Raw genomic sequence first — 22,927 nt, forward strand, 5'->3', positions numbered from 1 at the left:
ATATGTATGTTGATATTTACATGTGTGTGTAGGGGTGTTTATGTATATATATGTCTATGTGAGTGGATGGGCCATTGATTGGTTGGTAAGGATATTCAGTGTATGTATGGATCTTGGTGAAGTGCCTGAGGATTGGTGGAAAGCATGCATAGTGCCATTGTACAAAGGCAAGGGGGATAAAGATGATTTCTCAAACTACAGAGGCATAAGGTTTTTGAGTATTCTTGGAAAATTATATGGAAGGGTATTGATTGAGAGGGTGAAGGCATGTACAGAGCATCAGATTAGGGAGGAGCAGTATGGTTTCAGAATTGGTAGAGGATGTGTGTATCAGGTGTTTGCTTTGAAGAATGTGCATGAGAATTACTTAGAAAAACAGATGGATTTGTAAGTATCATTTATGGATCTGGAGAAGGCATGTGATAGGGTTGATAGAGATGCTTTATGGAAGATCTTAAGAGTATATGGTGTGGGAGGTAAGCTGTAGGAAGCAGTGAAAAGTTTTTTTATCAAGGCTGTAAGGCATGTGTATGAGTAGGAAGAGGGGAAAGTGATTGGTTCCCAGTGAAGGTTGGTCTATGGCAGGGGTTTGTGATGTCCCCATGGTTGTTTAATTGTTTATGGATGGGGTGGTTAGGGAGGTAAATGCAAGAATTTTGGAGAGAGGGGTGAGTATGCAGTCTGTTGGGGATGAGTGGGTCTGGAAAGTGAGTCAGATGTTGTTCACCGATGATACAGCTCTGGTAGCTGATTCGAGTGAGAAACTGCAGAAGTTGGTATCTGAGTTTAGAAAAGTGTGTGAAAGGAGAAAGTTGAGAGTTGATGTGAATAAGAGCAAGGTTATTAGGTTTAGTAGGGTTGAGGGACAAGATAATTGGGATGAAGGTTTGAATGGAGAAAAACTCGAGTAAGTGAAGTGTTTTAGATATCTGGGAGTGGACTTGGCAATGAATAGAATCATGGAAGTGGAAGTGAGTCACAGGGCAGGGGAGGGGGCAAAGGTTCTGGGAGTGATAATGATGTGTGGAAGGAGAGAACATTATCTTGGAGAGCAAAAATGGATATGTTTGAAGGAACAGTAATACCAACAATATTATTTAGAGGAGGGCAGATATGTTGGAAATGAAGTGTTTGAGGACAATTTGTGGTGTGAAATGGTTTGATTAAGTAATGAAAAGGTGAGAGAGATGTGTGGAAATGAAAAGAGTGTGGTTGAGAGAGTTGAAGAGGGTGTATTGAAATGGTTTGGACATATGCGGAGAATGAGTGAGGAAAGATGTACAAAGAGGATATATGTGTCAAAATTGGAGGGAACAAGGAGAAGCAGTAGACCAAATTGGAGGTGGAAGGATGGAGCAAAAAAGATTTTGAGCGACTGGGGCCTGAGCATACAGGAGGGTGAGAAGCATGTCAGGAATAGAGCGAATTGGAACGAAGTGGTATACTGGGGTCAATGTGCTTTCAGTGGACTGAACCAGGGCATGTGAAACATCTAGGGTAAACCATGGAAAGTTTTGTGGGGCCAGGATGTGGATAGGGAGCTGTGGTTTGGGTTCATTACGTATGACAGCTATTGGAACACGAATGTTTATGGTTTTCAGTTCTGGCACCCTTCCTGTCATAAATTTTATTATTTGGACAAGACAGGAAACTGTTTAAAGATTTTACCTACAACAAAGCAATACAGTTTATATAAACCTCCACTAATATTTATGTTACAATTCTTCGTGCATTTTAATGAGATTCCCTGATATTTCTCTTGGTCAGGGAGTTACAGGTTATAAATGAATAAGCAGTACTCCACTCAATACAGTGGTCATAGTATTTGATGTGATTAAACAAAGCATGTGAATATTGTCCTTTTCTTATACTATATTGATCTTGCTTAAGTCTAACAGAGAGATCCTTATCAGTGTGCCCAGTATAAAACATTACAGCTTTTACAAGGTATTCTGGAAAGAAAACCACATTGCTTACCTACAACATACAACTTTCTACAACATAGACACAATGAACACGCAGGTTCGTAACACTTTGCTAACTAAGAGATTTATCGATGAAAGTTTGAGGATACTTCAACTTGGATTCAGTAGAATATATCTTCCCCAAACTCCCCATCAATAAAACCTGGCTTCAGTGTGTAGATGATGATCTGTGCTGTTAGCCAACAAGTGAAAATTTACAAACGTTTCTGCCTTTGCTTAACAGTTTAGTACTTTCTATCAAATTACTTGTAGAAGTGGTAAATGATTGCATGTTGCCATTTTGTAATTGCATGATCCATAGGGTTGAAAACATGTTTAGATGTAGCATCTACAGAAAACTCACCAATGTTTATTCTTATATTCATAATTACTCAGCTCAACATGATAGAATTCAACAATCATCATTCGAGTCTATGTTTCATAGGGCATTACATGTATGCAAACCAAAATTTATTGATAAAGAGTTTGGGTATATATATTGTATTGATTCCAAGTTAAAGCATCAATGATCCTTCGTAGATAATCTCTTAAGTTGGCAAAGAAATAGATATGTGTATACTTTTTTATGTTTACCATTTCTGATGTTAGTGAGATAGTGCCAGGATTCAGTGAAGGAAAGGCCTTTTTCATTCAGATCCACTCTCTAGCTTTCATTTATAATGCACTGAAGCCAATTCTTTCTTTTACCATGCCCTTTAGGAATATGGAGACTTGTGGATGTTGTAGAAATGGGTCCCTTACGAGGTCTTCCTTTGGTAGAACAAGAACGGACAACTTCAGCAGTCTTTGATCTCAAGCAGCGCCTTATCCTCAGTCACTTTCTGAAGAAATATGGCGCAGAAAATGGCTTGCCAAGGTAAAGAAAAAAAATGCTATGTAAATTTTGAAGTAGATTTACTGATTTTGATTTGAATATGTTCATCTTCAAGGGTAAGTATGATCAACTTTTCCAAACAAGTAAGAACTTTATGAGAGAGTTTGTTGACTTTTTATAATTCATTTGCAAGTTGAAGAGGGAGAATGACGTTCAGAGTGTGGTATGATGAGCATGCAATGTACAGCATAAGTGTGGAGGTAGTGGAGATATGGGAAGATGGAGAACTTACTAAAGATATGGGTTAGTAAGGTTCTTTTCCACTAATGCTGAGAATTTTCCAAGTAGTATTTATTGTTTTCTTTTGGCACAGTACTTGAACAGAGAATGGTATGGGCGAATTACATCTAAGATGACCATACAGATGTCAGCTATACGATAGACATAAAAGTTACAAAGTCTCTAAAAGTATCATTATCATAGCTTATATGGTTTCTGTGACCTTGGCCAGAGAATGAGTCATAGCCAGCTGTGAATTTCATAGCTAAGGGACTTTATCATGAGTGCCATGTGGGACCCAGTTGCGAAGGGCACCACTTGCCCTAATTTGTGCTGTTATAGGTATATGATTGTCCAATGGTTTTTATGAAGAACTAAGGGGAAAAAATGTGCTCTTACTGTATATGGTTCCCATGTCTTAGAAATACAAGCAATTGCAGGCCAACATCTGATGAGTTGTTTACTTGTTTTTAATTCTTATGTAATAAGGCAATACACATGATAATCAAACCTCACCTGAAGGGCATTGAAATTTAAGCAAGGAATTGACTTATGTGTGATGAATTATTTGGTACTTATAGTTTTCACTTCAGATATGAAGTTTGCTTTTCTACATTAATCTCAGAAGTTCTGAGTTATTGGAATCAGAAAAAACTGTGAGTTTGAATCTTGGTTAAACTTTATTCATATCTTTCTCTTGGGACATGATAGAACACTTGATTTAGAGATCAAAAGATGACAGGGTGAGACCCTGTAATCTGTAAGAAAAGTATTTCTCTACAACTTGAGTTCGTAATTGCATATTGGGGCTCAACTTTATTACACTTCGCTTTTCCCTGAGGACTGGAAATATCCTTGTTGCTTGTATGTTCAGAATATTATAATTCATGGTTATTGCAGTACAAAACTTTTTTTTTAATGACTTGAATTTTTTATCAAATACCTTGATCGAACTCCATCATGTACTTTTGATGCAGTTTTCTTGAATTACCTCATTTTCAAGACCCAGATTGATAAGGTTAGTCTATATGCTTATTTTTGTTGGAGGCTTGGTTTTGGATCAAATGTTGGGGTCTTAAATTCTTCTTTTAGCTCTGTTTCCTACCTTCACTGATGTCTGTATAGTACAGGTTGATTCTATTTTTTTTTTCATAAGATATAGAACATAATATGGCTGTCTGTGGGCCCACATCACATAGTTTTTCAGTCTTGTGTTTTTTAATTTTGTTTTATAGTGGGATAGCATACAGGAATCACTTTGTCAAGTTCATTTTCCTGCATGAAGGCAGAGCTTACCTCTGAAGTGCTTAATGAAAGAAATATATTAGTCCTGAAGATGGTATGCTTGAGGATAAAGTAATGGAGATGACCAAAAGCTTGCATGCACGCCTGCACAATATTCACATGTGGTGATGGGGTTACGTTGCAGTCATTTGATCAAAGTCTGCGAAGCATGCAGGGTTATATAAGAATGTCGGACTTAATGGGTATCATGTTGTACTAGACCAGCTGAGTCATGCATCATTATACTTGACCTGCTGGCTCATGACATCACTGTACTTGACCAGCTGGGTCATGACATCACTATACTTGACCAGCTGGGTCATGACATCACTACACTTGACCAGCTGGGTCATGACATCACTTAGCGTATGTGTTTTATCATTCTGGTGTTGGTATGCCTCTTGCAAGTGAAATATGAATGATGGTGTGACTGTTAATACTGTGTCACTTCTATTATGCCTCTTCCAGAGTATTAAATCCTGTCTCATATCTGTTACTGTCTTATCACCACTCTTATAGATTTATGGTGTAAAGTTGACAAGTTCTTCCCAACTGCTGTGATTGGTCCAGTGCATGATTGACAGGTATATGTATCTAAACTTACAGAAGTTGCCTTGATTTGATATGTTCATGAGATTCATGGAAAAGAGCTAATTAGCATTTACAAACAACGAATGCCTTAACTCTTTAGACTTGTCCCATGTGCTTATTTGTATTGAATTTAAACATATCCTGTACTGTTTCATATATAAATGTGATATCACACTCTGCAGTTCGGAGCTACATTAATGTGTATAACTTGTATCAGAATTTAAACCCCAGTAAAAGTAATCTTACATAAACCATATCCTCGCATGGACCATGTAATTAATATGAAAGGTTTCTTTCATATGTATTATGCTGTATGTAAGTTGTAATAAATTGTGTAGATTTTTGGTAACTGTGCATGGGAGTCCATGAATATTTCAGAGATAACTGACACCAGAATTTAACTAAACAGTACTTACATATGAAGAATAATTTGTATATGTATTTTTGTATGCCAAGTCACCCTTGTATATGTAAAATTGCAGTCACATTTAGCAAGCAAGTCATTGGGTATTGCAGTTAAAAGTATGTGATGATGATCCTTACTCGGTAGTATTACAGTATTATAAGTTTCATTTATGAAACTTTAAGATGCACCCATGTAGTGTTGATCATATCAGAGTGGATTGTATTAGATTATGTGAACTGCACTTCAAAATATCATGATATGATTAGTGCAGATTTCCGCTATTACCATTTAGAAGTCAGAAAGCAGACATAGGTAGTAAAAGATTTAAAAGTTCACATGACATGACATGCATTGGACGAATTATGTTGAATATGGTGTCAGTTGTTTAGCTGTAACTCTGTTTCCTCTTTAACAGCTAATTTGAAAACCCTCTTACATCCCATTCATGTTTCTCCTACCACTTGCATTCTCTTGCATGTACCAGGCTGGAGACTTTAGGCATACGTACTCTCAAGGAAGCTGTGTACATGGTGGACGCTTTTCCATTTGAATTTAATGACGATAAAGATGATCGACTCAATAGCCTTCTTCACAGCCTACCCAGGTGAGTTACGTGTAGGTTTTGGAATTGAAAGTTTATATGTGATGGTGAGTACGGTATAAAGTTGAGAAATTTGAATATTGCTCAGAATTTAAGAAAAATCAAAATAGAAAATTAAGATATTCAGTATGTTGACATAAAAGAAATTTAGGTATTAGTTTAGATTAGTGCTTTAAAGAAAATGATAAAGTAAATGGTTAGGGATGATGGTACCTGTGCACCAAGTGAAGTGTATGGTATGAAGAACTTGAAATTAGAAGGGAATTGAAAAGCAGTGGGCAATATACAAGGGTCTTTATGTCATAGGACAGTCCTTTATGCAAAGTCCTCCAATCATAGTGACGGAAAAAGAAATAATCTATCAAAGATTTCATGGATGAGGGTTCTGTGTAGCACAGCAGTTTTGTAGCCCATGCATTTCCCCTGGGTGATGATGGGCTATGGAGAAGGATGGAGGTTTGATGGTTGAAATGAGCCATATCTTGTGAGAATGAGTAACCATCGTAATGCTTTGGCTCCTGTTTCCCTCGGGACTTGTGGCTAAGAAATATCCTGGCATAGTTCAATGTCTGATTACACTTGCATTATTGGAAAGTAAACCTTTTATTCTTAGCCCTTTGGAGTGAGTGGCACTTAGTTCCTTTCTCTAGCATGGGCTGCCTTAGTCAAACTGATCTCCACAAAAATGGAGTGCTGTGTGAATAGCATATACTTTTTAGGGTAGAAGTCCCCCTTTTTTCTTTTCTAGTCACATTGATCCTAACAAGGAAAATGTTTTTCATGTCATAGCTTAAGGATCTATGCCACTAGTTTCTCCAGGCTTCATGTTTGACTCCATCATGGGGCCAAGAAGATATTGATTGATATTTTTGTTTGACTATCAAAGATCTAGGTCACTTGTATCCAAATAAAGATTAGTTTTCGTGGAGTTGCTTAAGATTTCACCAGTTATAACCGAAATGTATATTGTAACCATACAGTGCACTTGAGATCACATTGAGGAAGAAGAATCCCAACATTTTTATGTTGAAGATATTGATTCAACAGGGAGCAGGTTAAGGAAAAATGAATCAACAATACTGGAGAAAGGAGATCACAGGAAATAGTCTCTTCATTTGCCCCACTGGTGACGTAAGATTACAAGGTGAACTCAGCTGAAAAATGAGAGAAGCAACCAGCATCTATACAGGTTTTTGAAACTTAAAACCAATGAAACCCCAGTTAAAAAAGATAAAGGTTCTGAAGGAACATCCCAAAGAGGTATTGCAGGGGAAGAACTTTTTACATTGGTTGAGGCATGAGACCACCTTAGGTTGCTTGGTCCTATTCTTGCTTTGCCCACCATGATTTGTTGATTAAAAGCACCAGTAATGGCTAGAAATAAGAAATTGTTGGAGGTAGCCACTAGTGGACTCTTCCTTTGGGAAGTAAACTTATCAAGGGCTTGAATTCATGGCCTAACCAGCTCATGAGAGGAGACCATATTTCCCTGCCATGGTGTATGACTTCTCCTCCAGTCCCTACAGAAACCCTGTACTAACAGAAAGATAAAACAGAACAACAAGGTAAAAGCAAGGGAGTAGTTGAAAAGCAAAAGAAAACAAAACATGAAAAAAGAGGAGGTCCCAACAAAAACATGGAAAATGGTTGCCACAGTGTCATGGCAGACAGCATGCTTTGCCTACAACTGTAGAATTCCTAAAGTACTTAATGTACTAACTCTTCATTACTGTAATCATACTTTTTTAAATTGAAGAACCAGAAATCAGGCTGAGACTCTGTTGAAAAAATCCTGTCATATTCCACCAAACTAGACTCGAGGTAAGAGGTGGAGCTGTTGTACGGCTACAGCATCATCTAGGCTAGGATGTCATAGTGTTCAGGAAGGTTGGTGGATGGTCCTTAAGTCCCAGTAACAAGTGTTAGCTGATGCCATACACTTTGGATGGTTGGAAAAGGGAGTTGGGGAATTCACTTGGATTCTCCCAAAGTTTGTAGCCTCCCATGAGCAAGGTGTCTCTCGGATGCTAACAGGGCTTTGCCTGTGGAGGGGAAATTGTTCATGATTTAAGGCATATTGGTAATGACAATCAGTAGTGGGAGAGCTGAAGTTGAAATTAGAAATCATGTAAGGGAGAACAACTGGAGCAGTACTTAGACTACAAGTGATTAGGAAGTTTATATGTGCACTATGCAAAAAGTTTGCTTGATGGATTGCCTAACCCATCTCTCATATATGAATGGTAAACCTTAGGTTTCCAGGGTTTGTATATTTAAAGAATAAGAGCACTAGAGATGGATAACCTATTTTGTATAGTTGAGAGGATTGATGAAATAACGAAGATAAGAAAGATATGCTGTATGCAGTTCTTAAAAGGCTTTATGGATGAAAGGCTTTTAAGAGAGAATGGACTTTTAGGACATTAGGTATATGATAGGTCATTGAAGAAGATATAATGCATTGTGGCTTGAAGGGAAAAGATAAAGTTAGCCTTGAAAGAGATGAAAAGATGCAGTGAGGGAACTGTGCAAATTTAGGGGTATATATAATGAGGATGCCAGGGTGAAGATTTCTGATTTTGCTCTGGAAGAATTTTCTGTAAGATGGTGGAGATATATATGAAGATGTTGGTCTCTCTTGACTCCTGAGAGTAGTATAGAAAGTAGAAAGTTAAACATTTATACTTAAGGATACGTGTATATGAAAGAATTTAAGGATTTGCAGTATTTATGTCGGCATGTATGGACATGTTTTATGTGCATAGAAACTATTTTGATTTATAATGAACAAGCTCATTTGCAAAGGTTACAAATGCTCAATACCTGAGCTGAGTAGCATTTGGTACTACAAGGGTGAACAGACACATATTGCTACATTTGCTCCAGCATCTCCTCCTCTGTTTTTAATATATATGTGTGTGTATAACCAGAGAAAATTTGTTGAGTATCGCATGCTAAAATCTGTAGTAACATTAACTGTATGAGTTAAACTTATAAGGTGAGATACAGAGCATGTGAAAAAAAGAAATGAGATTGCATGATACTGTCAACACATAATTGCCTGACTGCTTCGGAAGAAACACTTGCTACTTTTTTGAATAACACAAATTAAACCTGTAGACTAACATGGATACCAGAAGTTAGTGAAAAGTTTTGAAAAACAGGATGAAGATTCTTTGGTATGCTCTCTGTTCATTTTAGCCTATTTCAAAAGTTGCATTGCCAAGGTACCACATCCAAGAATACTTTGTGAAGTGGTCTGGCCTCTCAGGCCCAAAATCAGCACATAGTCTAGCAAATTGTAAAGTGACTTTTAGATCAAGTGCAAGTTGATGCACGAGTTCTTCCAAGGATGTGCCAACCTGGGCAGAAACTCAAGATTTAGTGAAGCTTCGGCAAAGGTTATGGGCTGGTTTGGTGAACAAAGATACTTGTACCGAAATTTTTTAGAACTGGTCAGCTAGTATTGCTTGAGGAGGCTGGGACCATAATTGATTTGTCTTAAAATATTACGTGATTTTTTTAGTGTGTATTTGTTAACTGATGCCAATCTTAAAAGAGCAATGATTGAATTAATTTGGATTGTCAGAGCAAGTTAACTTCATGGTGTATATTGTTATAGCTTGTTGCCAATCATTCACTACAGTTGCTATGAGTATAGGCATAATCTAGTATCCATATAAAGGATATTCTCTGTGTACTGTGAACTATGATGGTTAAGAGAAAGCCTTCGTTATTGTTCTTGTTACTGTGATGTCCTTCTTTTATACTAGTATGATTAAGAAAAAGCCTTAATTATTTCCCTTGTAACTGCGATTTCTTGTTTTTAGATACTGTATTTGATTTGCTTCCTATGTTACATACTCTAGAGGGGCTATATACCATCTTTTCCCCCAAGTACCATATCAATTAGCTTAATGTATCTCTCTATATTTCTGATGCCCAATCCCTCCTGGAACTCCCATCAAGTGGATGGCGAATGGCAGGAGTCTCCTCCTATCCCTGTCATTAAGTGCCTCCCTTGCACACTCCATTTCATGTATTCTTCCTCTGTTTCTCTCCCTCTGGTATTCTTCCACTCTGTTTGCTTAAGTCGCAAGTGGTCTTCCTTTCACACCAACCCCTTTAATTATACTCTCATACACTCTCATTGTAAACTCCCAGTCTTGCCTTTTTTCCACATGCCCAAACCACCTCAGTGTATTACATTTCACTCACTCTGCCACTTTGTAGCTCAATCATAATATATATTCAGAACACAAACCACAGAGCTCTCACCACTCTTGCTTTTCTTTTGTTAATGAGACAGTCTTCTTGGACTTTTATTTCCGTGTTACTTCAGCTTCTTAAAGGAGGGTGAGAAGTTTGCAAGGAATAGAGTGAATTGGAAAGGTGTGGTATACCAGGGTCGACGTGTTGTCAGTGGATTGAACCAGGGCATGTGAAATGCCTGGGCTAAGCAGTGGAAAGTCTTGTGGGGCCTGGATGTGGATAGGGAACTGTGGTTTCAATGCATTACACATGACAGCTAGAGATTGAGTGTGAATGAATGTTGTCTTTTTAGCCTTTTCCTAGTGCTACCTTGCACGCGCACATGAGGGGGGTGCTATTTCATGTGTGGCGGGGTGGCAACAGGAATGAATGAAGGCAGCAAGTATGAATATGTACATGTGTATATATGTATATGTCTGTGTATGTATATGTATGTATACGTTGAAATGTGTAGGTATGTATATGTGCGTGTGTGGGCATTTATGTACATACATGTGCATGTGGGTGGGTTTAGGGCCATTCTGTTGTCTTTCCCTGTGCTACCTTGCTAATACGGGGGATGGTGATTAAGTATAATGATAATGAATAATAATATAATATATATATATATATATATATATATATAATATATATATATATATATATAATATATATATTTTTTTTTTTTTTTTTTTTTTTTATATACTTTGTCGCTGTCTCCCGCGTTTGCGAGGTAGCGCAAGGAAACAGACGAAAGAAATGGCCCAACCCCCCCCCCCATACACATGTACATACACACGTCCACACACGCAAATATACATACCTACACAGCTTTCCATGGTTTACCCCAGATGCTTCACATGCCTTGATTCAATCCACTGACAGCACGTCAAACCCTGTATACCACATCGCTCCAATTCACTCTATTCCTTGCCCTCCTTTCACCCTCCTGCATGTTCAGGCCCCGATCACACAAAATCTTTTTCACTCCATCTTTCCACCTCCAATTTGGTCTCCCTCTTCTCCTCGTTCCCTCCACCTCCGACACATATATCCTCTTGGTCAATCTTTCCTCACTCATTCTCTCCATGTGCCCAAACCATTTCAAAACACCCTCTTCTGCTCTCTCAACCACGCTCTTTTTATTTCCACACATCTCTCTTACCCTTACGTTACTTACTCGATCAAACCACCTCACACCACACATTGTCCTCAAACATCTCATTTCCAGCACATCCATCCTCCTGCGCACAACTCTATCCATAGCCCACGCCTCGCAACCATACAACATTGTTGGAACCACTATTCCTTCAAACATACCCATTTTTGCTTTCCGAGATAATGTTCTCGACTTCCACACATTTTTCAAGGCTCCCAAAATTTTCGCCCCCTCCCCCACCCTATGATCCACTTCCGCTTCCATGGTTCCATCCGCTGACAGATCCACTCCCAGATATCTAAAACACTTCACTTCCTCCAGTTTTTCTCCATTCAAACTCACCTCCCAATTGACTTGACACTCAACCCTACTGTACCTAATAACCTTGCTCTTATTCACATTTACTCTTAACTTTCTTCTTCCACACACTTTACCAAACTCAGTCACCAGCTTCTGCAGTTTCTCACATGAATCAGCCACCAGCGCTGTATCATCAGCGAACAACAACTGACTCACTTCCCAAGCTCTCTCATCCCCAACAGACTTCATACTTGCCCCTCTTTCCAGGACTCTTGCATTTACCTCCCTAACAACCCCATCCATAAACAAATTAAACAACCATGGAGACATCACACACCCCTGCCGCAAACCTACATTCACTGAGAACCAATCACTTTCCTCTCTTCCTACACGTACACATGCCTTACATCCTCGATAAAAACTTTTCACTGCTTCTAACAACTTGCCTCCCACACCATATATTCTTAATACCTTCCACAGAGCATCTCTATCAACTCTATCATATGCCTTCTCCAGATCCATAAATGCTACATACAAATCCATTTGCTTTTCTAAGTATTTCTCACATACATTCTTCAAAGCAAACACCTGATCCACACATCCTCTACCACTTCTGAAACCGCACTGCTCTTCCCCAATCTGATGCTCTGTACATGCCTTCACCCTCTCAATCAATACCCTCCCATATAATTTACCAGGAATACTCAACAAACTTATACCTCTGTAATTTGAGCACTCACTCTTATCCCCTTTGCCTCTGTACAATGCACTATGCATATATAATATTATATATATATATATATATATAATATATATATATATATATATTATTATTATTATTTTTTTTTATTATACTTTGTCGCTGTCTCCCGCATTTGCGAGGTAGCGCAAGGAAACAGACGAAAGAAATGGCCCAACCCCCCCCCATACACATGTATATACATACGTCCACACACGCAAATATACATACCTACACAGCTTTCCATGGTTTACCCCAGACGCTTCACATGCCTTGATTCAATCCACCGACAGCACGTCAACCCCGGTATACCACATCGCTCCAATTCACTCTATTCCTTGCCCTCCTTTCACCCTCCTGCATGTTCAGGCCCCGATCACACAAAATCTTTTTCACTCCATCTTTCCACCTCCAATTTGGTCTCCCTCTTCTCCTCGTTCCCTCCACCTCCGACACATATATCCTCTTGGTCAATCTTTCCTCACTCATTCTCTCCATGTGCCCAAACCATTTCAAAACACCCTCTTCTGCTCTCTCAACCACGCTCTTTTTATTTCCACACATCTCTCTTACCCTTACGTTACTTACTCGATCAAACCACCTCACACCATACATTGTCCTCAAACATCTCATTTCCAGCACATCCATCCTCCTGCGCACAACTCTATCCATAGCCCACGCCTCGCAACCATACAACATTGTTGGAACCACTATTCCTTCAAACATACCCATTTTTGCTTTCCGAGATAATGTTCTCGACTTCCACACATTCTTCAAGGCCCCCAGAATTTTCGCCCCCTCCCCCACCCTATGATCCACTTCCGCTTCCATGGTTCCATCCGCTGCCAGATCCACTCCCAGATATCTAAAACACTTCACTTCCTCCAGTTTTTCTCCTTTCAAACTCACCTCCCAATTGACTTGACCCTCAACCCTACTGTACCTAATAACCTTGCTCTTATTCACTCATATATTTTTTTTTTTTTTTTTTATACTATTCGCCATTTCCCACGTTTGCGAGGTAGCGTTAAGAACAGAGGACTGAGCCTTAGAGGGAAAATCCTCACCTGGCCCCCTTCTCTGTTCCTTCTTTTGGAAAATTAAAAAAAAAAAAAAAAAAAAATGAGAGGGGAGGATTTCCAGCCACCCGCTCCCTCCCCTTTTAGTCGCCTTCTACGACACGCAGGGAATACGTGGGAAGTATTCTTTCTCCCCCAGATCAAGGGAATCTCATTAACATTATGTAAACATTTACCCAAGCCTAAGCCAAGTACCCATTTTATCGACCACTAATTAGGGGAGTTTCATGTTCATATATTTCTCTTCAGCTCTTTTTTCGGTTGTCTTGTCTTTTCATTGGCCATTATGAGATAGACTTTACATGATGTTACCATGGCTCTTTAATTTGGTCATGGACAGGTTGGTGAGGCAGGTTAGCCTGCCTCACCAGCCACTGGATGGACCTGTGGTATGTTGGGGGGTGGGGTGCATAAGAGTTGAATTAATTTGCTGTTTGCAAATGGCAAATGACATGGATCTGATGGCAGGCCGTAGGAACTCCAGAAGCTGATATCAGTTTTAGAAAGTGTGTAAAAGGAGAAGGTTTAAGATGGATGTGAACAAAGGTAAGGTGAAAAAGTGCAGTGGGGGAGGGATGGGATAGGATTCTTGAAGTATGAGTTTCAATGAAGAGGACATGGAGGACATGGAGTGCTTTGGCACCAGACATGCCAGAGGATAAAACCATTGGGGCTAAAGTAATCGTTTAGGGGTGTGTGGAAGGGACGGACACCCAGTACTGAAAGTTGGGAGCATGAAAATCTATGCAGTCCCTGTCGTGTCACAAAGTTCCAGTTTTTTTTATTTAAGCTAAATGGCAACTTCACTAAACTATATCTTTACATGAACAGGTCTTATGTCTTTTTAGCACTCACAAATGTGAATTATTTGACACTGTGTTGTACTTAACCTATATGCAGTATGAGATAGTATTTTGCTTGACTCACTTGCTCTGAATTTTCCTTATTTTTACTCTCACAAGAGTATCTTTGTGGTGCCAGCTAGTTCTAATGTTATTCTCTCTTTTTCACAGACATCAGTAGATGAGTTTGTATATACCATGTCCCATACTTGTAATTCATAGCTACATGATTGACACTCATCTTTTCAGGGATAAAAAGGACTTGGATTTGTTATCGGAGGAAATATGGACTGAAATTGCAAGGATGTACAACCTGCCAAGTGCTCGAGGATGGAGCATCATTGATGGTAAGTACTAATGCTGTTGAATGCAGGGTCAGCGTCTTTACATCATGTTGATCCATTTCTTAACCTTGTATATTTCTACCTTGATTTTACTCGTATATAGAATGGTCTCCTGAATGAAGCAAGGCATTGATGAGGTGTTGTAGGAAGCAGCCTCCTGATCATGCTTTCTGAGCTTTCAATGTGCTTAGAGATCTCACGTGTACTCGCATTTTCTTGCTTCCATGCAAGAATTTGGGTGTTTCCCTACTTGGACAGGTATGTGCCAACCATCTTTAAGCACATGCAGAGGAAATACAGTGCCCAGAAGTGAAATGGCAGGTAGTGATTGGTTGGCAGCCATTGATCAGAGAGGTATATTACCAGTACTACCTTCATGGGTATTGGGAAGGTTAGTGATGGCTGTGTAGTGAGCCAGCACTTCAGTGGTTGTCCTGCTGCACTCCTCTGTCCCAGGTAGCTGTCTTTTCTTCTCTTCTGCCTCACTCACATGTGGACTGCTGGCATTCTGTCCGCAAACATACGGTCTCTCCTTGTCACACGAAACGCTTTACAGCACTTAACTCACACAACTCGTTCTTCGTAACTCTAGATTTTCTCCGGCAGTAAGTGCTATGCACTAGCCCTACCTTTTGGCAAAATGGTAAGAGCATGAGATAGAAGTAGTAGGTAGGAGTATTAGACAGGATTATTAGGTATAAGTAGTTGGTAGGAACAGTAGATGGGAGCATTAGATAAAAGTAATAGGCTGGAAGATTAGGTAGACACAGTTAGAAGTACTTGGGGGGCATTAGACAGGAGCATCTGAAAACACTGTGTTGGAGTTGCTGTCCGCCAGTGGCCTGTCAGGGGTGTGGCACTAAAGGCTAAGAAGCGACGGAGTTCCTGAAGGGAACAGGCATCGGAGATACAGATAGATAGATAGTGTTGGGTCTTGTACATTTGTGTATTTTGAGCACCCTAGACAATGGCCACTTTCAACTGATATCTGATAACTCCTCAAAGCCATCTGTTTCTCCCACGAAGCACGAGAGGAACATTTTAAGCCTCAGAAAGATGGTGTTGTGCAAGATGCTGTTTAAGGGCGAGTCGAAGGCAGCATTTATGAAGGACTTCATTTTATTCATATTTTTTTCGTAAGCTAAGATGATACGGACAACTGAAACCTTAATGGAGGCCATCTCATTAACTCTCTCTCTCTCTCTCTAAGCAAAGTCAGTTACCCAGTAATGAAGAAGTAGTAGGTAGGAACCTTTAGATAGAAGTAATCAGTAGGAACATTAGGTAGACGTAGTCAGTAGGAGCAGTAGGTAGATGTAAGTCAGTAGAAACATTAGGTAGACGTAAGTCAGTAGAAACATTAGGTAGACGTAAGTCAGTAGAAACATTAGGTAGGCGTAAGTCAGTAGGAACATCAGGTAGACGTAAGTCAGTAGGAACATTAGGTAGACGTAAGTCAGTAGAAACATTAGGTAGACTTAAGTCAGTAGAAACATTAGGTAGATGTAAGCCAGTAGGAACATTAGGTCGGATCTTATGCAGACACTGTGCTGGAGTTACCATCTGCCAGTGGCCTGTTAAGGGTGAGGCACTAAAGGCTTAGAAGCTGCACTGGAGTTTTTCACTAGGTATGGAAACCCTAGTGCCGGGGCCACGATAGATAGACAACCAAGATTCGAACCTGTTCGCTTGATAGTAGGCGGCCAGTGAATGCATGATGGTCAGCAACACCATGAGAACTATATGCATCTAGAATGTTTTCAGATATTGTAAATTCTGAATTATCTGATATATTCAAAAACTCGAATAACCGGAAATTTTGTTAACCCAGAGGGTTAATTCTCCAAGTGTTTCGGATAAGCGAGGTTTTCCTGGAGTATATTATTTGTAAAGGGCAGACTTACCCATTGGCTTGTTATAGAAATCGGAGTCTCTTCCATCCAAGGCACTGTGTATATGTCACCTATTTTCCCTCTCCCCCATAAGTGTGGATTACAATGAGACATATTAAGTGCATAGCTCGCCACACTTCTCAGTACGCCTTCAGAAATGTAGTATTCACCGTACAAATAGTGGCCACTCGTGCAAGGCCTCGTCTCTGTGGGTAGTAATGGACCAAAATACCCATCTGCTCATTGACTTGATTTTATTAGAAGATTCGCCCTATCTCTCCTGATGTTTTTCTAGGTAAGGTTAGGTTTAGAGTATATTAGGCTTGGACCGTCCCTAACCTAACGGTATTTCATTTAACCTAACTTAGTCCAGTAATACGTTATGAAGGGCAAATGGTTAGGCCACTCCACTTTTTTTTTCCTGTTCTTTGGCACCTTTGCACAATCCATGGTGTTCTGGTAGTTTGGTTCTGTTTAACTGTTGTTTGGTTATGTTCAACTGTTGTTTGGTTCTGTTTAACTGTAGTTTGGTTATGTTTAACTGTTGTGTGGTTATGTTCAACTGTTGTTTGGTTCTGTTTAACTTGTTTGGTTCTGTTCAACTGTTGTTTGGTTCTGTTTAACTGTTGATTGGTTATGTTTTAACTGTTGTTTGGCTCTGTTTAACTGTTGTTTGGTTATGTTTTAACTCTTGTTTGGTTCTGTTTAACTGTTGTTTGGTTCTGTTCATCTGTTTGGTTATGTTTTAACTGTTGTTTGGTTCTGTTTAACTGTTGTTTGGTTATGTTTAACTGTTGTTTGGATATGTTTAACTGTTGTTTGGTTATGTTTAACTTGTTTGGTTCTGTTTAACTTGTTTGGTTCTGTTTAACTGTTGTTTGGTTATGCTTTAACTGTTGTTTGGCTCTGTTTAACAGTTGTTTGGTTCTGTTTAACTGTTTGGTTATGTTCAACTTGTTTGGTTCTGTTTAACTGTTGTTTGGTTATGTTCAACTGTTGTTTGGTTCTGTTTAACTTTCTTTGGTTCTGTTTAACTGTTGTTTGGTTCTGTTTAACTGTTGTTTGGTTCTGTTTAACTTTGTTTGGTTCTGTTTAACTGTTGTTTAGTTCTGTTTAACTTGTTTGGCTCTGTTTAACTGTTGTTTGGCTCTGTTTAACTGTTGTTTGGTTGTTTAACTTGTTTGGTTCTGTTTAACTGTTGTTTGGTTCTGTTTAACTGTAGTTTGGTTCTGTTTAACTGTTGTTTGGTTATGTTTTAACTTGTTTGGTCGTTTTAACTGTTGTTTGGTTATGTTTAACTGTTGTTTGGTTCTGTTTAACTGTAGTTTGGTTCTGTTTAACTGTTGTTTGGTTATGTTTAACTGTTGTTTGGTTGTTTAACTGTTGTTTGGTTATGTTTAACTTGTTTGGTTCTGTTTAACTGTTGTTTGGTTATGTTTAACTGTTGTTTGGTTCTGTTTAACTGTTGTTTGGTTCTGTTTAACTTTGTTTGGTTCTGTTTAACTGTTGTTTGGTTCTGCTTAACTGTTGTTTGGTTATGTTTTAACTGTTGTTTGGTTCTGTTTAACTGTTGTTTGGTTCTGTTTAACTGTAGTTTGGTTCTGTTTAACTGTTGTTTGGTTATGTTTTAACTGTTGTTTGGTTGTTTTAACTGTTGTTTGGTTATGTTTAACTGTTGTTTGGTTCTGTTTAACTGTAGTTTGGTTCTGTTTAACTGTTGTTTGGTTGTTTTAACTGTTTGGTTCTGTTTAACTGTAGTTTGGTTATGTTTTAACTTGTTTGGTTCTGTTTAACTGTTGTTTGGTTCTGTTTAACTGTAGTTTGATTCTGTTTAACTGTTGTTTGGTTCTGTTTAACTGTTTGGTTCTGTTTAAATGTTGTTTGGTTCTGTTTAACTGTTGTTTGGTTCTGTTTAACTGTTGTTTGGTTCTGTTTAAGTGTTTGGTTCTGGTTAACTGTAGTTTGGTTATGTTTAACTGTTGTTTGGTTGCTTAACTGTTGTTTGCTTCTGTTTAACTGTTGGCTTTTGTACTTTAAAAGATACTATGAACGTATAGAAAAAACCAAAGGCCTTTTAATGGCAATGAATTCTTGATTCCGCCAAGGTTAATTATGTATTGGATTACGTTTGTACCCTAACTGCACCAGACCTTGAAAGACTATATATAAAGGGGACGAATATTCAGGTAATTAGAACACTTTATTTTTCATTCGTGAGCTAAAGTCTGTCGGTGTGGCCTTTGGAGAAGCAAGGATGGCGTGGAATACTTCAACTGGGGTTTTAACTGTTACGTGACAGCCTGACGTAACACGTGTCGTAACCTCCCTCTAATCCAGTGAGGTGAGACGCAATGGATACCCAGAAATACACCCAGCTCCTGGTAAACCTGCTCCTATTTTCATGTATTTTTTTTTTCATTCTTTTGACGATGCTCACTGGCCACTGTATTTTGGACTCAAAGAATGTGGTTGTGAGGAGAGCGAGTGAGGCAGATTCGCTCACGGAATACATAGCCTGCTTAATTCTCCCAAGATGTCTTAATTAATTACCCCCTTTAATTAGAAGATGGCTCGCAGAATCATGTCTAGGATCTTTGATGATTACCACACACTCTTGTTTGCAAGAGTCTCCATTGTTTATTTAAAGTTCTCTCGCTGTCATGAAACGATTGAATGCAAATATGGGACGAATATTGGTAATGGACGACCGTGGCCACAGCTCATGAATATAACATATCTGGTTGACCTTAAAAGCCCCCCCCAAACCCTCCACCACCCTTGCTCCTACCCCAGGTCTTTGGTTTATATACTCGCACTGCGTCGAAGTTTGGTCCTCGTTCAAGGACCAGTAAATGGCCCAGGCCCCTCTCATCTCCCACTATGAGGCCTTTGTTCAGCAACTGGGGGTTTTAATCTTTTTTTTCATTTTTTTTCTTTAGATCGAGCAGACATTTGGGATGGTGTGGAGATAACGCCATTTCTCGAAGTTCCCCCACCACCCCCCCATTGAAGGTCGCTCCAGCGGACTATTCTAGGTAGACGGAGGAGGAGGAGGAGGAGTTAAATGACTAAGGAAGGTTTACGGGGACAAAGAAGTTTACGGGGTAATGGGGGGGTTTAAAAGTATTGCGCATGAGGTGGAAACTTTTGGGACAACAGCTGACGGCTGGCTGTCTCTGGGGGGGGGGGAGGAGACCCTCGCCCCGCGCTGCCAGACGTGCGGTAAGTGTAAACATCCCGGGGAATGCCTCCCATGCCAAGGGGGGCGTCGCAACCTCCCAGCGAGGCCTGAGGCCCTATGTACAATGCCTCCGGGTGCGCTCGGTGACGTAATTCGATACGTAAACCGATTACGATTCAACGGCGATGTGGTAAAAAAAAAAAGAAAGATATATATATACATATATAAAGTGTGATTGCGGTATGACATGTTGAGGGTTCATCTATGGCAACGGCGAGCATCAAACATGTGCACTTCAGTCATCCGTGTGGGTCTGTGGAGGGAGGTTATCTCGCTGGTGGTGGAGCATCACATTTTGCCCCGATTTTTATCACCTTTTGTGGACCTTGTGTGTATATGTCGCCACCTGACAGATAGGATGTGTAATATTTTCTAAAAGAGGATAGTATCATTATTTCTCAAGTGGTAAGTAGCTCGCCGTGGTTTAATTAAAAAAAAAAGTTTTCGACTTGGATATGATTAAAGGGGTGAATGCACCAGAGGGAATATGAAGTATATATATATATATATATATATATATAATATATATATATATATAATAATATATATATATATATATAAGCTTGGACGAAACATGGAATCTATTATGTAGACGTTAGGTTAATTTAACCCCAGTGTAGAATTAACAACGGGTAGACAAGTTAAAACTGGTTGTAACACACACACACACACACACACACACACACAAAGCTGGAAAAAAAATATATAGACTAATTACTGCCGAGAATTTTTGTCTATTTTTTTGTATACGTAAAAGCTAACTAATATGAAATGTATTTGTGCAGTTAGTTTTTTTGTCTCAAAAAAAACTTATTTTACTTGTTTGATTGTTATAAATAGCTGGTAAGTTTCCGTAATGCGTCTCTCTCTCTCTCTCTCTCTCTCCTCTCTCTCTCTCTCTCTCTCTCTCTCTCTCTCTCTCTCTCTCCCTTCATCATTCAGCATGAATCGTATTAAAAACCAAACACTGTTATGTACCTGGCTAAGCATACATCTCGTGGGAACGTCCACTCGACCCATGTCTCTCTCTCTCTCTCTCTCTCCTCTCTCTTCTCTCTCTCTCTCTCTCTCTCTCTCTCTCTCTCTCTCTCGGCCGTAAATAATCCTTGTTTAATGCGGATAAATATTGGGTCTGGCCCACGGGTTTTTTTTCTTCGTCGCATCCGGTTGTAATTAATCCAAGAGGTCGACTGGGATCCAACATGGTTGGTTATTCACCTTCCTCGTGTAATTGGTCGTTTTGGGGGAGGGGAAATCCAAAATGTTTCTTTTTAAGAATGTTAGTTAACGAGTGTAAGGCGGGAGAGGGAGAGACAGGAGTTGGGTGATTCGGTAAGAGCAGCTTGGGAGAGAGAGAGAGAGAGAGAGAGAGAGAGAGAGAGAGAGAGAGAGAGAGAGAGAGAGAGAGAGATGTAGTTAAGGGAGACGGAAGTAAGGTATGGAGGGAGATGGGTTGAAATGTAGAGGGAGATTAAGGTGAGACATGTAGTTAAGGGAGACTGAAGTAAGGTATGGAGGGAGATGGGTTGAGAGGGAGATTAGGGTGAGAGATGTAGTTAAGGGAGACAAGAAAGGTATGGGGAGAGATGGGTTGAGATGTAGAGGGAGATTAGGATGAGAGATGTAGTTAAGGGAGACTGAAGTAAGGTATGGAGGGAGATGGGTTGAGAGGGAGATTAGGGTGAGAGATGTAGTTAAGGGAGACAAGAAAGGTATGGGGAGAGATGGGTTGAATTAAGGGAGATGTAGGATGAGAGAGTAGTTAAGGGAGACTGAAGAAGTATGAGGAGAGAGGTTGAGAAGGGAGATTAGAGGAGAGATGTAGTTAAGGGAGACTAAGAAAGGTATGGGGAGAGATGGGTTGAGATGTAGAGGGAGATTAGGGTGATAGATGTAGTTAAGGGAGACTGAAGTAAGGTATGGTGGGAGATGGGTTGAGATGTAGAGGGAGATTAGGGAGGGTGAGAGATGTAGTTAAGGGAGACAAGAAAGGTATGGGGGAGATGGGTTGGATGTAGGAATTAGATGAAGGTGTTAGGAGACTAAGTAAGGTAGTGGGGGAGGTTAAGTGAGGAAATTAGAGTATGAATGATGGAGTGAGATGGGTGAGACATGGAAAGAGACGGGTGTGATGTGAGGAGGGATGAGGGGAGATGAAGGACTAGAGATAAGAGAGTAGATACACGAGACAGCGAGAGACTCAAACCAGGGGAGAGATAGTCAGAGCCAGCCATGAATGGTGGGTGGGAAACTGGCTGTTGGGTGGGAAGGCTGCTCCCCAACACATATTTATCTTATAGAATTACTTCCTGATATCTAGGGTAATTCAAAGTATCAAGTTACTGTACTTCCTTCCTTCCTACTGGATGTCATGTATATACAAACACTCGAGACAAAGCCACCTCCAAGTAGCCAAAGGAAATATATATATATGTCGACGGGAGAACTGGTTAAGGAGGGAGTGAGGGAGGGATATGTAGTGGTTGTTGAGCAACAGCAGCTGGAGGAGGAGGAGGGGCGCCTGGCTCACTGCTCTCTCTCCTGGGAAGTGCTGGGTGCATGTGCTGGCGCGCGCGGCACCAGAGGCGTGGTGCCCGCCCAGCTGAGAGGTGAGGTGAACACATGTGTTGCGCAGTACACCACCCTCCGCCAGTGGTGAGCACACGTGTTGCGCAGTACACCACTGAAGATGGTGAACACACGTGTTGCGCAGTACACCACCAGTGCTGCTCAGGCTGGGCTGAGGTGAGCACACGTGTTTGCGCAGTACACCACCCTCCGCCAGTGATGAGCACACGTGTTGCGCAGTACACCACCCTCGCCAGTGGTGAGCACATGTGTTTGCGCAGTACACCACCCTCCGCCAGTGGTGAACACACGTGTTTGCGCAGTACACCACCCTCCGCCAGTGGTGAGCACACGTGTTTGCGCAGTACACCACCCTCCGCCAGTGGTGCTCAGGGCTGGCCCTGCCTGCCTCCCTGCGAGAGGTAGGAGGAGAGGTAGTAGAGGGATGAGTCGTGTCCTCCCTTCCTGCGCTACGTGTCGTAATTATTAAGACGTTTAGGGAGTCACTGCAAGATTCGCCACCTCACGTTTTCCAGGGTTGGTTGGGTTGTA

The 22,927-nt window shown here is 40.2% G+C and overlaps 1 protein-coding gene across 6 annotated transcripts in view; it reads left to right on the top strand.

Moving 5' to 3' along the window:
• Positions 1–22,927, top strand: part of LOC139763118 (apoptosis-resistant E3 ubiquitin protein ligase 1) — a 323,876-nt gene that overhangs the window by 8,901 nt on the left and 292,048 nt on the right. For all 6 annotated transcript variants that reach the window (XM_071688783.1, XM_071688786.1, XM_071688781.1 and 3 more), the window contains 3 exons: positions 2,685–2,841; positions 5,844–5,963; positions 14,580–14,677. In XM_071688783.1, coding sequence (XP_071544884.1) covers positions 2,685–2,841; positions 5,844–5,963; positions 14,580–14,677 — 375 coding nt within the window. The remainder of the gene's footprint in view (positions 1–2,684; positions 2,842–5,843; positions 5,964–14,579; positions 14,678–22,927) is intronic.

The sequence above is a fragment of the Panulirus ornatus genome, chromosome 46, assembly GCF_036320965.1.
Source record: "Panulirus ornatus isolate Po-2019 chromosome 46, ASM3632096v1, whole genome shotgun sequence".
NCBI lineage: Eukaryota > Metazoa > Arthropoda > Malacostraca > Decapoda > Palinuridae > Panulirus > Panulirus ornatus.